At 55.0% G+C, this 13411-nt stretch overlaps 2 protein-coding genes across 5 annotated transcripts; both read right to left on the bottom strand.

The window, feature by feature from the left end:
- Positions 1 to 3046: 3046 nt before the first annotated feature.
- On the bottom strand, positions 3047 to 10469 carry TMEM102 (transmembrane protein 102). Of its 3 annotated transcripts, none has more exons than XM_075907285.2 (3): positions 10345 to 10469; positions 6162 to 6363; positions 3047 to 5954 (listed from the first exon to the last, which is right to left on the bottom strand). In XM_075907285.2, exons 2-3 carry the CDS (start codon positions 6352 to 6354, stop codon positions 4528 to 4530), a joined length of 1620 nt encoding a protein of 539 aa, XP_075763400.2. In that variant the 5' UTR covers positions 6355 to 6363; positions 10345 to 10469; the 3' UTR covers positions 3047 to 4527. The 3 variants fall into 3 exon arrangements, with proteins under 3 accessions (XP_075763400.2, XP_075763401.2, XP_025044175.3); XM_075907286.2 differs by lacking the exon at positions 10345 to 10469 and adding an exon at positions 10052 to 10310; XM_025188390.3 differs by lacking the exon at positions 10345 to 10469 and adding an exon at positions 10045 to 10308.
- A 688-nt stretch (positions 10470 to 11157) lies between these two features.
- LOC142819521 (uncharacterized) lies at positions 11158 to 12648 on the bottom strand. 2 transcript variants are annotated; one of them, XM_075907291.2, is made up of 3 exons: positions 12330 to 12564; positions 12073 to 12130; positions 11158 to 11917 (listed from the first exon to the last, which is right to left on the bottom strand). In XM_075907291.2, exons 1-3 carry the CDS (start codon positions 12453 to 12455, stop codon positions 11217 to 11219), a joined length of 885 nt encoding a protein of 294 aa, XP_075763406.2. In that variant the 5' UTR covers positions 12456 to 12564; the 3' UTR covers positions 11158 to 11216. The 2 variants fall into 2 exon arrangements, with proteins under 2 accessions (XP_075763406.2, XP_075763405.2); XM_075907290.2 differs by lacking the exon at positions 12073 to 12130 and having other exon boundaries at positions 12330 to 12648.
- Positions 12649 to 13411: the final 763 nt, after the last annotated feature.

Genomic DNA, 13411 nt, shown 5'->3' with positions numbered 1-13411 from the left:
CTACAGCTGGAGGGGAATTCCCCTGGTCTTGCCCCCCCCCAAATTGACTCAGTTCCAGGAATCCCCCTGACTAGCCTAGTATGGGGGTCCCCTTCCCTAGTCTAGATTAGTCTGGGGGAGCCCCTGAGCTTCCAACCAAAGTGAATGCAGCTCTCCCAGGTTCTCTCAGTACTGGGGGACCCCTTCCCATGGCCCTAGGCCAGCCTGGTATTGGGGGTTCCCCTAATGTAGTTCAATATTGGGGACTCCCTGAGCTTTCCCCCAACCTAGCTCCTCTCCAGACTAAAAGTGGTGGCCCCTGCCCTACAGGCTGGCAGAAACTGTGGGACCCACTGTGCCCCCACAGAGATGACAATAGAAGGGGGTGTCTATAGCAATGAGCGGTAGGATTCGGGGGTTCACATCCCCCAAACAGCTATTACTCCCCTAGTTCAGCTGGCAATGGGGATAGAATTATTGGCGTCCCCCCCTCTGGAAAGCAGAGGTGAGTGAAAGCAAGAAAGGAGGATCCAGGTTTTGCAGGGCTGCTGATCCAATAAATTGTGTCCAGTGCACCCCAACAACTTAGCAGCTGCAAGGAGATGGATTTGGGGGAATCCCTGAGCTACTCCCCAGATATAGGAGCAAAAGCCAGTTCAAAATGGTTACCTCAAAACCCTTCCCACTTGACAGAATTTGGGGTTGTTCGCACCACCCCGAGGAAGGCAAGATTGAGGCAAGATTCCCCCCAGCTTTGCCAGTGTTTCTTACTCCTGACCCGCAGCCTCTGCCAGCCCAGCCCTAGGCTCCCCCCCCCCCGAAACCCTGACGGTGCCCCTCACTCCTGACCGGCAGCCCAGGGGCTTATCCAGGGGCTTATCACACTTGGGGAGGGCAGGCGAACAATGCTGGAAACTGGAAGGGATGTGGGCAGTTCATGGGGCCTTTAAGGAGCTTAGAGCAGAGGCATCCCAAAGGTGATTCCCCACACAGACACCCCAGTAGTGGGGAAGGGGCATATAAAAGAGGGGGACGAGCAGGGAGGGTCCCTGACAGCCCCCCCATGTGGATTTAATTCTAATCCTTGGGTTTCCCCCCAGCCTCTCCAGACCCTCCCCGGCTGCTCATTAAATAGGCATGCTCCAGAGGCTAGCAGTGGGGGATGGGGGGAAGAAGCCGCGGCTGGTGACACAAGCTGCCCCCCCCCCCAGCGCCGGCAGCGAAGGGTGACATTTGCCGGGTTCACTTGGTAGCTGCCTGGCTGGAACCCCCCCCCCCCCCGAGGAAGTGAAGGGGGGGGGGAGCTCATGATTGCGTGTAGTGAAGGGATCTGGCGACAAAGCCAAGGAGCGAGCCCCGGAGTCCCGGCTCTTGCCCCACCCCCTTTCTACCACCCTCCCCTTTTGTATTTTCTCCTTGCCCTACTGGGGCAGTGGGAAGGAGCCCTGGGTGGCAGAGGATATGTGGGGCTGAGGGGAGGAACGGGGGGATAGAGCCATGCGAGGCAGGGAAAGTGGAGCAGGGCTGGGAGGGGACGCACAGATCAGAGGGAAGGGGAGCAGAAGAATAGGTGGAGGTGGGGTGGGAAACTGACGGGAGGGGGGGAGGTGGGAACCGCGGAGGAAGGGGGAAGTGAGGGAGCATGGGGGGGGGGAAGCTTCGCATGGCTGGCTTCCTAGGACGGGCGCTCAAGGTTGCAGCGTTATTTTTAGCCACCTGCAGGCTTTGGCAGCGCAGAGCGGGGTGGGGGGAAGGCTGGGGGCGCAGGGGTGTCACTCGGGGTTCACAGGAAACAAAAGAACGACAATTTGCAGCCGCAGCCGTGAAACTAGGCTTCTGGGGGAAACTGAGTCACAGAGCGTCCAGAGAACACAGGCGTCCCGACTCCCAGGCCCCCGCCCCCCCCACACGCCTCTCCCAGAGCCGGGAGAGAACGGCGTGTGGGGCTGGGGCAGCCTGGCGGGGCTCTCTGGGCAGATGCGTTGGCCGGGCGCGCCCCTTGAAGTACATTTTCCTCAGCCGCTCTGCTCGCTGCCAGTGGGCTGGGCATCATCTCACAGCTCGCCGGGCCTGGGCCAGCAGCGGCCATGCCCCACGAGGGGCAGCACACTGCACCTCCAGGGAGTGGATGGGACCTGCCCCAGAGGTGGCTGCATCTCAACGTCCAGCGAGCGGCCCCATTTCTGGCCATGGGGGCAGCGCGGGGTTAACGACCCCACGGGGGGTTGTGGGGCTGGGTCCGTGCTGCCACCAAGCGGCGGTGGGCGGCACTGCGCGTTCCCGGGACCCCTCACAGCGGCAGACTCCAGCGCCCCGGCACCCGCCCATCCCCCGCTTCGCTGAGGGCCAGCTAATCCCTAGCAGCTGGAAGGCAACTGGCAGTGTGCGTAGCCCGGAGGTCCCGCCCGGCTCGGAGATGCGCCCACCTCGGGGCGGGGGGGGGGGGGGGGGGGAGAGGAGCGGAGTTTAACAGCGACCTTCTCCGAGAGGCCGGGCCGGGAAGCCAGGGAGAGTCGCGGCGGGGCCCGGGAGGTCAGGTTGTGCCAGGTCCGAGCTTAGGAGTGAAAAGTACGACTGAGGATTTTCTCTCCCTCTGAACTCGCTGATGGGCACGGCGCTCCCCGCTAAGCCCCTCGCGGGAGGAAGGGGAGGCCTTGAAACTAATCTTTCTGTCTCGCTCATGAAAACCGAGCCGATTTGCCTATGCAAATTTAGCCACTTCCTTTGCCAAGCCAAAGAGGCAACTGCTGAAGCGGTAAATGGCTCAGGCTCCCAAGCCCCCATCCCCGATTGTCAGATTGTGGGTTCCGTGCCCCTCCCCCACCAAGCAGAGGTGGGCGGGCGCTGCCCACTATCCCCACCTTTGCCACTCTCCTTCATGCTCCTTCTCCCCCCAGCTCTGTGCAACCCTTGCCAGCCCAGCCCAGCCCAGCCTTGGGCTCTCCCAGCTCTGCCAGTGACTCTTCCTCCCAACCAACAGCCAGCCGCTGCCAGACCAGACCAGCCCTGGGCTCCCTCTCCCCCATTAAACCTCCCCCGCAGAAGACATCACAATATGTCCACCGAATGCCTTAGAATTTACTTTTATTTAAGTCTCAAGTTGGAAAAAACTAAATGCGTTTCTACAGGCCCCAGAACTCCAGATCGACAGATGCAGCAGTTTCTGGGAACTGGAGCAACAACCTGCCCCCCATGAGCCCATTCGTTCCATCCAGGAAAACGTAGAGCCCTGCCTTCTCCATAAAAGAGGCCAAACCCTAAGCTCTTTGGGAGGGACACAGAAAATAATTTGATTTTCCACAAACTCCCTTCTACCCCCAAAAAAACTTAAAAACAATGACTAGGCTAGCAGCACCTTAAAAGACTAACAAAACATGTAGATGGTATCATGAGCTTTTGTGGGCATAACCCACTTATACACAGTCACGCTGCATCCCAACATTTAATGGTGGGCACATTGCTGGGGCTGGTACCCCTCAGTTCTGACCCACAGCCCCAGCTTGAATAAAGATACTAACAGTGTTTCCCAATTTTATTTGGCCACAGAACCTTTTTGAACACAAAAGAATTTTGCGGAACCCTTGACTGACATTGTCAGCACCGAGTAGTGACATTGTCCCCGCTCTCTGGCTAAGCTGGCATTACACAGGGACACTTATCATGGCAAACAAAGATGAAACTTGTTTTCAATAAAATTCATAAATGAATGAAAATTCCATTCAATTACAATAATTCAGACTGTAATGGAATTTTCTCATGAAACCCCTATTTTCACTTTGTGGAACCCTGAGGTTCCACGGAACACCATTCAGGAAACACTGGGTTAATGCACTACAAAGGCAATTTCCCCCACCTTTGATATTTGCATTTGCACATCAAAAGTTAGGCTGGATGTGTTCCATTTGTAACTCAATTAGCATAATTAACATTGGCCCTACAGTTAACAGGAAACTGCTTTTGCTGTTTATATATACTCTGTAATTTCCACTCCAACTCATCTGATGAAGTGGGTTTTACATACGAAAGCTAATGATAATAGATTTGTTAGTCTCTAAGGTGCCACTGGACTACTAGTTTTTAATTAGGCTATGTCTAGATTACGTTCTATTTTCGAAAGGATATGCAAATTCGGTGGGATTTCCTAGCTTGACAGTGATCTTCAAAATGCTGTGTCCCCATTCACACACACGCTGTCAAATAGGTCCAACTGTCCATGACAAGACTTTAATTCAGAGTTCTCTTTGATCAGTCTTCCCCACACTTTATTTTGGCACATTTAAATTGCACAGACAAAATCAGTAGCCCAAGATAGAAATTTAGTAACCCTGAGCTGTCTGGGAAAGGCAGATTTGCATTACAGTAGCAGTCATGCAAATTTCAAATCACCCAAGAAAGTGGGAGTATATAGAACCCAGGAGCCCTGCTCTCCTGCTGTAACCAGCGGACCCCACTGCACTCCCACAGTTGAGAAGAAAACCCCAGCATCCTGCCACTAGCATGCAGACATCCTATCCCATCCTGGTGGCAGAATATGGACTGGTCCCCCAGCTACACCTCAGCCTCAGACCCCTCATCCGGAGCCCTGCCCAGCTTGGCGGCCACCTTGACCCTCTCCACCGCTTGCCGCAGGTGTCCTGCTGGGTCCCCCCGGACGGCAGCCACAGTGCGGGCCAGGCCCGGCTCCCAGACCCCTTCCAGCCTGTTGCAGCTGGGCAGGAAATAGTGGGGACAGGAGCCACGGGCCAGGCTGGCTACCATGTCATCCAGGAGGCCTAGCAGGCAATGGGCTGCGTTTTCCTCCTGGCCCAGGTAGCGTGCAGGCAGGCGGTCACAGGCCCACAGCACCAGGATCCAGAGGTGATACGGACCGACCTTCTTGTTCCAGGTGCAGGACAGGGCAGCCCGGGCAGCCCGAAAGGCCTGCAGCAGTGGAGGCGGCACCACCTGCTTGAGATGCAGCTCGCTCCTGGAGAAGGACAGGCGCCAAGCAAGGCCCGTGGCCTCTGCCGCGTCCTGGGCCTCTCGCCAAGCAGGGCCCACAGCCTCTGCTGGGCCCTGGGCCTCCAGTTGGCTCATGGCCTCCACTGGGTCCAAGGTGTCATGCCAAGCGAGGCCTGAGGCATCCACTGGGTCTTGGGCCTCATGGCAAGTTGGGCCTATGGCCTTCACTGAGTCCACAGCCTCCCCTGAGCCCGAGACCTCATGCCAAGTGAGGCCCACCACATCCACCAGGTTTTGGGCCTCATGCCAAGCCTTACCCACAGTCTCCACCAGGCCCGGGGCCTCCACTGGGCCAAGGGACTCCTGCCAAGTGAGTAGGTAGTCCTTGGTCAGGGTAGTCCTGCCGTGGTCAGGGTAGTCCCGCCAAGCCGGACAGGAGCTGGGCAGGAGGTAGAAGCCCTCGGCCACGTCCTCTTCCATCAGCTTGCCCTCCCAAAAATGGCTGTGACTCAGCCAATCCTGGGCGACTGCCGGCCATCCCTGGAAGGCCACAACGGGCACCACATCATACAGTGCCCGGAGGGTGCCATGCCGCAGCATGAGGGTGACCAGCCCACCCTGCCCAACCACCCATTCCACGGTTGGTTCCCCTTGTTGTGGGGTGGCCTGGGCCTGGCTGGTCACGGCCACCAACGTCTGGCAGAACCAGGCTGAGACCAGGCTAGGGGCTAAGTAGGCCTGGCCATCATGGTGTTGGCAGCAGTCAGCCCACCGGTGCCAGGCCTCTGGGCCGAAGGGGGCTAAGGGAAGCCAGGCGTAGCCTGGTGGGCAACGGTGCAGGTCCAGAGCTATGGGGCAACCATGGGTTTGCAGAACAGGCACCAGGAGGGTATAGTCGGCATCATAGTTGGCCCGTGAGGTGTAGCAGCCCAGAACTCCAGGGTCCAAGTCCACCGTGCCCTGGCGTGCCCCGCCAGAGAGCAGGAGGTATTCATTGGCCTCTGGAAGCTTCTTGTCCACCTTGTGCACCAGACCTGGCAAGAAAGAGGACGGGGGAGGGGGCAGCTTGGAAAAATGGAACCCAGCAGTCCGGGTTGATGAGTCACTATACTGAGAGAATATCCAGGAGTCCTTCCTCCCACTCCCCCACCCCCCACTATAATCACCAGTCCCCATTCCCTTCCCAGAACCAGGAAAAGCACCCTGGTTTCCAGGCTGCCAGCACATTCTCTCTCACTCACCCAGCAGGGAGAATACAAAGTCCTTGAGAGTCAGCAGTTCGGGGGCGGCCCGGACACCTGGGTCCCACATGGTCTGCTTGCTTAGCTCTTGTACCAGCTGGTTGAGTTCGGCAATCCGGGCTCCAGAGTGGAAATCCAGGTCTGTGAGGGGCTGGGCTGGGCGAGGGACAACATCCCTCTCTGGGGAGACCATGGCCTGGTGCTTGGAGGGGGGCAGACAAGGGGGAAGTAAGGGGGGAGCTATGCAGAGAGGGCTCCCACCTTCCATTTCACCCCTAGATTTCCCTTCCACATCCTAGCCCCTAACCCTTCAGGACTCCCAAAACCATAATCTCCTCCCATATACCCTGCCCACAACCTACCCCGCTTGCCTAGTCATAAGAATGGCCATACTGGGGCAGACAAAAAAATCCATCTAGCTCAGTATCCTGTCTTCACACAGTGGTCCATGCCAGATTCCCCAAGGGAGTGAACAGAACAAGTAATCATCAAGTGATCCCTCTCCTGTCACCCATTTCCTGCCTCTGACTAACAGAGGCTGGGACACCATTCCTAACCATTCTGGCTAATAAAGTATTGATGGACCTATACTCCAAGAATTTATCTAGTTCTTTTTTGAACCTTATTAAAAGTCCTGATCTTCACAACATCCTCTGGCAAGAAGTTCCACAGATTGACCGTGCGTTACATGAAGAAAAACTTCCCTTTGTTTGTTTTAAACCTGCTACCTATTAATTTCATTTGGTGACCCCTAGTTCTTATGTTATGGGAACAAGTAAATAACTTTTACTTATTCACTTTCTCCACACCAGTCATGATTTTATGGACCTTAGCCTCCTCTTTTCTATGCTGAAAAGTCCCAGTCTTTTTAATCTCTCTTCATATGGCAGCCATTTCAAACCTCTAGTCATTTTTGTTGCCCTTTTCTGAACCTTTTTCAGTGCCAAGATATTTTTGAGATGAGGTGACCACACTTGTACTCAGTATTCAAGATGTGGGTATACCTTAGATTTTTACAGATGCAATAAGATGTTCTGTCTTATTCTCTATCCGTTTTTTAAATGATTCGTAGCATTCTGTTTGCTTTTTTGACTGCTACTGCACGTTGAGTGGATGTTTTCAGGGAACTAAGTACAATGACTCCAAGATATCTCTCTTTAATGGTAATAGCTAATAATTTTGTATGTATAGCTGGGATTATTTTTTCCAATGTGCAGTACTTTGCATTTATCAACATTAAAATTAATTTGCCATTCTGTTGGCCAGTCACCTAGTTTTGTGAAATCCTTTTGAAGCTCTTCACAATCTGCTTTGGCCTTCACTATCTTGAGTAGTTTAGTATCAGCTGCAATTTTTGCCACCTCATTGTTTACCCCTTTCTCCAGATCATTTATAAATACATTCAATAGGATTGGTCCCAGTACAGACCCTTGGGGGACACTATGGCTGTGTCTACACTGGCATGAATTTCTGGAAATGCTTAAAACGGAATACTATTCCGTTTTCAGTTTTTCCGGAAAAGCAGCGTCTACATTGGCAGGCTGCTTTTCCGGAAAAGCCCTTTTTCCGGAAAAGTGTCTGTGGCCAATGTAGATGCGCTTTTCCGGAAAAGAGCCCCGATCGCCATTTTCGCGATCAGGGCTTTTTTCCGGAAAAGACTACTGGGCTGTCTACACTGGCCCTTTTCTGGAACAGTGTTCCGGAATAAGGACTTATGCCCAAGTGGGAGCAGAATAGTTTTTCCGGAATTGCGGCTGATTTTGTACAGTAGAGCATCATTGCTTTTCCGGAAATTCAAGGGCCAGTGTAGACAGCTCACAGCTTATTCCGGAAAAGCGGCTGATTTTCCGGAATAAGTGGCCCAGTGTAGACACAGCCTACAAGTTACCTCTTTCCATTCTGAAAACTGACCATTTATTCCTATCCTTTGTTTCCTGTCTTGTAACCAGTTATCAATCCATGAGAGGACTGATAATTAAAGTAAGTTGTCATGGGATAAGTTAAGAGTTTTTGGTGAATGACCTTGTCAAAGGCTTTCTGGAAATCTAAGTATATTGTATCCACTGGATTCCCCTTTGTCTACATGCTTGTTGACCCCCTCAAAGAACTCTACCAGGTAAAAAGCTTCAGAGGGGTAGCCGAGTTAGTCTGTAACAGGAAAATCTGAAAAAACAACAAATAGTTTCATAGCATTTTAAAGATTAACAAAACATGTAGAGGGTATCATGACTGGTCATCTGAAGAAGTGGGTTTTGCCCATGAAAGCTCATACTACCATCTACATGTTTTGTTAGTCTTTAAAGTGCTACTAGATTATTTGTTGTTTTTTACATTTTTTTTTCTACTAGGTCAGTAAGGCATGATTTCCCTTGACTGTGTTGACTTTTCCCAAACAAATTATGTTCATATGTGAGAGACAATTCTAGTCTTTACTGTAGTTTCAGTTAATTTGCCCAGTACTGAAATTAGATTTACTAGTCTATAATTGGCAGGATCACCTCTAGAGCCCATTTTAAATATCAACATCCCCTCCCTCCACCACCACCACCCTGGCTCCCCAAAGCTTCTCCCGCATAAACTCTACCCCACATACCTCCTGCCACATAACCTACCTAGCCTCCACCACCACATTAGCCCCTCAAAGCTTCTCCACAATAATCTCCCCCCATAGATCCTACCCCATAACCTATCCAGCCCCTCACCCTCCATCACCATCCTGGGCCCTAAAAGTGGGATGTTAAATACCGGTTAATTGAATAATTGAATAATTGACTCCTCACCGCTTGAGTAACCTCATTAATTCGTATCGATTAGTCGACTATTCTGTAGTCACTGGGGGCAGGGCCAGCAGCCAGTGCACTCTGGCTTCACTCCTGAGAAGACCCCTGCCACGCCACACTGCTGCTACTGTATCAGACAGCAGCATAGGATGCTAGCTGGGAGCTGGTCTGCAAGGGGAGCCAGTTTAAAACCCAGCTTCCCTTGTGGACCTGAGATGTCGCTCTGTGCTGCTGCCTCTGATAAAGAGGCAGCAGCTTGGGGTGTCAGCAGCCCCCATCTAGGAGGTGGTTTGAGCTCCCAGTTCTGGCGCGAGCCAGAACTGAGCTGGGCTGCTAGTCAGCCTTCTAAAAAATTTAATGGCAAGTGGGGGAGGGGGTGGAATGCGTATAGTCTATACTATTAACCTATAAGCTTTTGCTTATTGGTTAATCGACTACACTTTTACATCCCTACCCCAAAGCTCATTTCCCATAGCTTATCCACTTTCCCCACCCCTTCCCATAGAGATCCTCCACAACCTTCCCCAACCCGATCCCTTCCCCCCCAATCAGCTTTCTCCTCTCCAGGAACATCCCATCCCTAATTGATCTTTACAGTCAGCCCTTCCCTGGAACTCCACTTAGCCCAACACGCAGGGACTACCTCACAAGTCTCCTTCTACCATCCTTCTCCAGAATGCCTCCCACTGCCTGTGGTTCTGGAGTGAGGGAACCAGCAGAGTTAGGAAAGTCTAGGGCTGGGCTATCAGCGTCTGCAAGTAGGCAGTGAGGGACACCAGTAGAGCTGGGGGGAAAGGACTAGGGGGCTGTGGGTTGGGAGTGAAGGGCACTGGCAGAGCTAAGAGGAAGGGAGACCAGGGCCAACCTAACAGGAGCTGCGGTCAGGAGTAAGAGGCATTGGCAGGACTGGGGAAGCCCAGGGCTGGGCTGGCAGGGGCTGCAGGTTGGGAGTGAGCAGGGCTGGGTTGGGTTAGGTTGGGTTGGAAGGGGCTGTAGGTCAGGAGTGAGGGGGCACCAGCAGGGTTGGTGGGGGGGAGGTAGGGGTTGTGGGTCGGGAGTGAGGGCACTATAACATTGAGTTTGTAGCAGCAGTGTTGTTTTACCTCGCACCTCTGCATGTGGCCTGTGCTGGATGCCTGGGTCCCTTCTGAGGGCGGGAGCGGTGTTTGGAGATCTCACACTTGGATCCAGAACCTGAGGAAGGCCCCAGATTTACCTCTCCTCCACATTCCCACTAGGTGAGAGCTATTCTCTCCCTTCCGCCTTCTTGCTTCTGCCAGGTACTCACATGCCCCGCCCCCAACCAGGTGTGGGGAACTGAGACTCTCTCCCTGCAAATCTCGCCTAGCGGGTGTGTGTGTGTCTGTGTATTTGTGTGATCTCACACATGGCAGTGAACTCACCTGGGAACGGACAGCCCCACCCTTGGCTGAGCCAGCTCCACTGCCCCCTGGGGAATGTAGTGCTGCTCATAGCCGCAGTGCTCCCTGGGAACTGTAGTACTGCCTATGGCCGCAATGCTCATAGGGAATTGTAGTCCTGCCATTTTTTTTTTTTTTTGCAAATGCACCTTGGGAATTGTAGTCCTGTCATGACTCCCAATGCCCCTTGGGAATTTTAGTTCTACCGTTACTCCTAATGCTCCCTGGGACTTGTAGACTTGCCATTACTCCCAATGCACGCTGGGAAATGAGGTCCTACCAATGTCCCCAGTGTCTTTTCGAAACTAATGCTGCTTGTCCCTTTTGCCCAATGCATTCTGGGATGTGTTGTTCTTTCCTCCATCCCCAGCAACCTGTCTGTAGAGTGTAATAACTGTAGGGCCCATTTGGGAAGGAAGCAATTCCCAGTGAATCATGAGTATTCACAGGAAACACCAAAACTGGGAGATTCTGAGCAATTTGCAACCTGGAAGGGATTTAAAAAATCCCACAAAGTATGCTGGCAGCTGTTGTTTGGATCTCCCCTCCCAAGACACTCCCAGCTGATGTTCTTCTCAACCCATCCCAGTGCATCCCCAGTGTGGGGCAATTGGCAACCTCCCAATTCACCCAATGACTCTCAGTGCCATGAGATGTGCAGCCAGGACTCCTGGTTCTCCTCCCAGCTCCGGAGGGGAGTGGGTGTGAGTAGGGGAGCTAAGAACCAGGACTACTGGATTTTCTACCACAGTCTGGGAGAGGAGTGGGGTAGAGCAGGGCATTGGGAGCTGCTCATACGCTGATTCTAAGCGGCTTTACTCTTTATTTTCCAAGCAAGGGGTCGGGACTCCACTTTAGCCCACTTGATTCCGTTTCCACTGGGGCCCCTTGATGGGCCGGTAGACCCAGTCCTGCGTGGAGGGCTCTGGCGCTTTGAAGTACCGAGCGTGGCCACTGGGCGGTGCTGGTTTCTCCGCTTCCCCATCGCTGGTGTTGGTGGCCATGTCCTGGCTCTGCCTGGCTCCCTCTGCTGGTGTTGCCGCGTCCTCCTTCCAGCGCAACTCCCGGCGCCCAGGCGAGGGGTCACGGCTGGCGGGCGGCGTCTCGGGGTGGACAGGATAGATGTAGACCTTGGTGGGCCGCTGGCGCTGGGACTCGGCTGCTGACGAGGCCAGCTCTTCCCGGCTGGCGGAGCGGAACCGGACCCCGGACCCTCGGCGAGCCTCCGTGCCGCAGGAGACGGTGGCTGGGCGCTGCTTGGGGGAGCTACTCTCGCGGGGCACGGCGGAGGGGGCTGAGGCAGCCCGGGGGCATGTGCAGTTATGGTAGCGCCTTGGGGCGTCATGCCGGCACAGCGGGGCATCCTGGTGGCGCCGGGGCGGATCCCGGTGCAGGTTGACGTCCATGGTGAGGCGTACCGGTTCCCAGGGGCAAAGCAGGCAGCGTCGCAGAAAGGGGAGCTCTCTGTGTACGGAGCGCCGGTCACAGGGCTTCAGGTCGTGCGCCGGGCAGCGAGGCTTCCGGATGGTGGAATTGGCGGGTGGAGATGGGAGTGCTGTGAAGAAAGAAAGGAAGAATTAGCCCACACCCAACCCATTCCGTGGGGAGCCCCCACGTGTTCCTTCCGGTTCCCGAAACCCCCAGCCCTTCCTTTTGCGACCCCCCCATCACAGACCCAACTCTTCACCCCCACACTGCTCCCCAACTTACGCTTAGTCACAAAAACACCTGCGAACCCCAAGAGAAGCCTCCAGAGCTGGCAGCAGATCTGGGGAGGGGAGGAAGAGGAAGGGATCGGAAATGCAGCCACTTCTAAGGTGGGGCGGCTTCGACTGCCTCCGCCGCCTCCCGACCCCACAGCGCATATTAGCACCTCCCTTGAAACAGCCCCGCCTGCCAGAGGAGAGCGCCCCCTGCTGAGTCCCCGCCCTGCTCCCTGACCCACAGCGCCCCCTAACACCACCCACCACTGTCATGATCTTCAAGGCGACTTGCACCAGCAGGATCAGCGCGACCAGCAGTACGATGGTGTCCTGAAAGTCCAGGCAGCAGGTGCCAGACGAGGGGCACCCATGGCAGGGGCTGTCCCCCATTGGAGAGGGGGTGGGGCCGGGCGCTGGTGAGCCGGGCCCTGCATCCCTGCCCCCCAGCCTCCAGGAACCGCTGACTGGGGGAAAGCTGGAAAGGAGGGGGCGAGCAAGTCCCAGCCCGGAGCATTGTGATGCAGCTCCCGGGGTATCCTGGAGGGGAAGCCAGACACCATTGTGACATGGTCGGCAGTTGGCACTGGGAGATGCTGTTGCCCCCTACTGGTGTGTGTGTGTATGTATGAGCTGCGGGCGGCTCCAGGGCAGGGACTGGCTGGCTCAGGAAGGCAGGGAATGGAGCCCTTGAGAGGTTTCACTTTTTGCCTATACACCTGCCACCGGCTCCCACCCACCCCAGGGACCAGGCCGCGAAAGGTCTCCCTGTCCAGCAGGAAAACGCGTGTCGCACAATGCGGGGGGCAAGCTAGAGATGTGCCCTCATATAGCCCCAGGAACCTACAGCAGATGGGGAACGGGCGAGTCCTGACTCCGAACACTCCCCTACCTACCTGCCACCACTATCCTCCCAGAGTCAGGGAGAGAGTCGAAGTATCATGACCCGCTGATTTACAGCCAGCGAAGTGACGTGGAGTGTGTGTGTGTGTGTGGGGGGGGGGGGGGTGCAGGGCAAAACCGGGGTTGCTGGATGAGACAAGCTGGAGCAAGGGCTGGAGGACAGCAGCGAGCAGCAGCTGCTACATCTCTGGGAACTATCCGCGCGGGCGTGAAGCTAGAATGAAATTCAGCATGAAGCACTAGGGCTCGCGTTCGCCTCCTTTGTTATAGCTGCTTGCTCCGCCCCAGAGATGGCTGCTTCTCAGCGTCCGTGTATCTGTGACCTGGGGGAGGGAGGCAGTCCCAGGTAGGACACCTGAGGCTGTTAGAATCCCCTTCCTCACCCAAGTAATGAACACAGCAGGACAGACCACCCGCACTGCCGGCGTGTGGGAGGGGCCAAGGTT

Source organism: Pelodiscus sinensis, chromosome 22, assembly GCF_052426305.1.
Source record: "Pelodiscus sinensis isolate ZL-2025 chromosome 22, ASM5242630v1, whole genome shotgun sequence".
Classification (NCBI taxonomy): domain Eukaryota; kingdom Metazoa; phylum Chordata; order Testudines; family Trionychidae; genus Pelodiscus; species Pelodiscus sinensis.
This window is presented reverse-complemented; position numbering and strand designations above follow the sequence as displayed.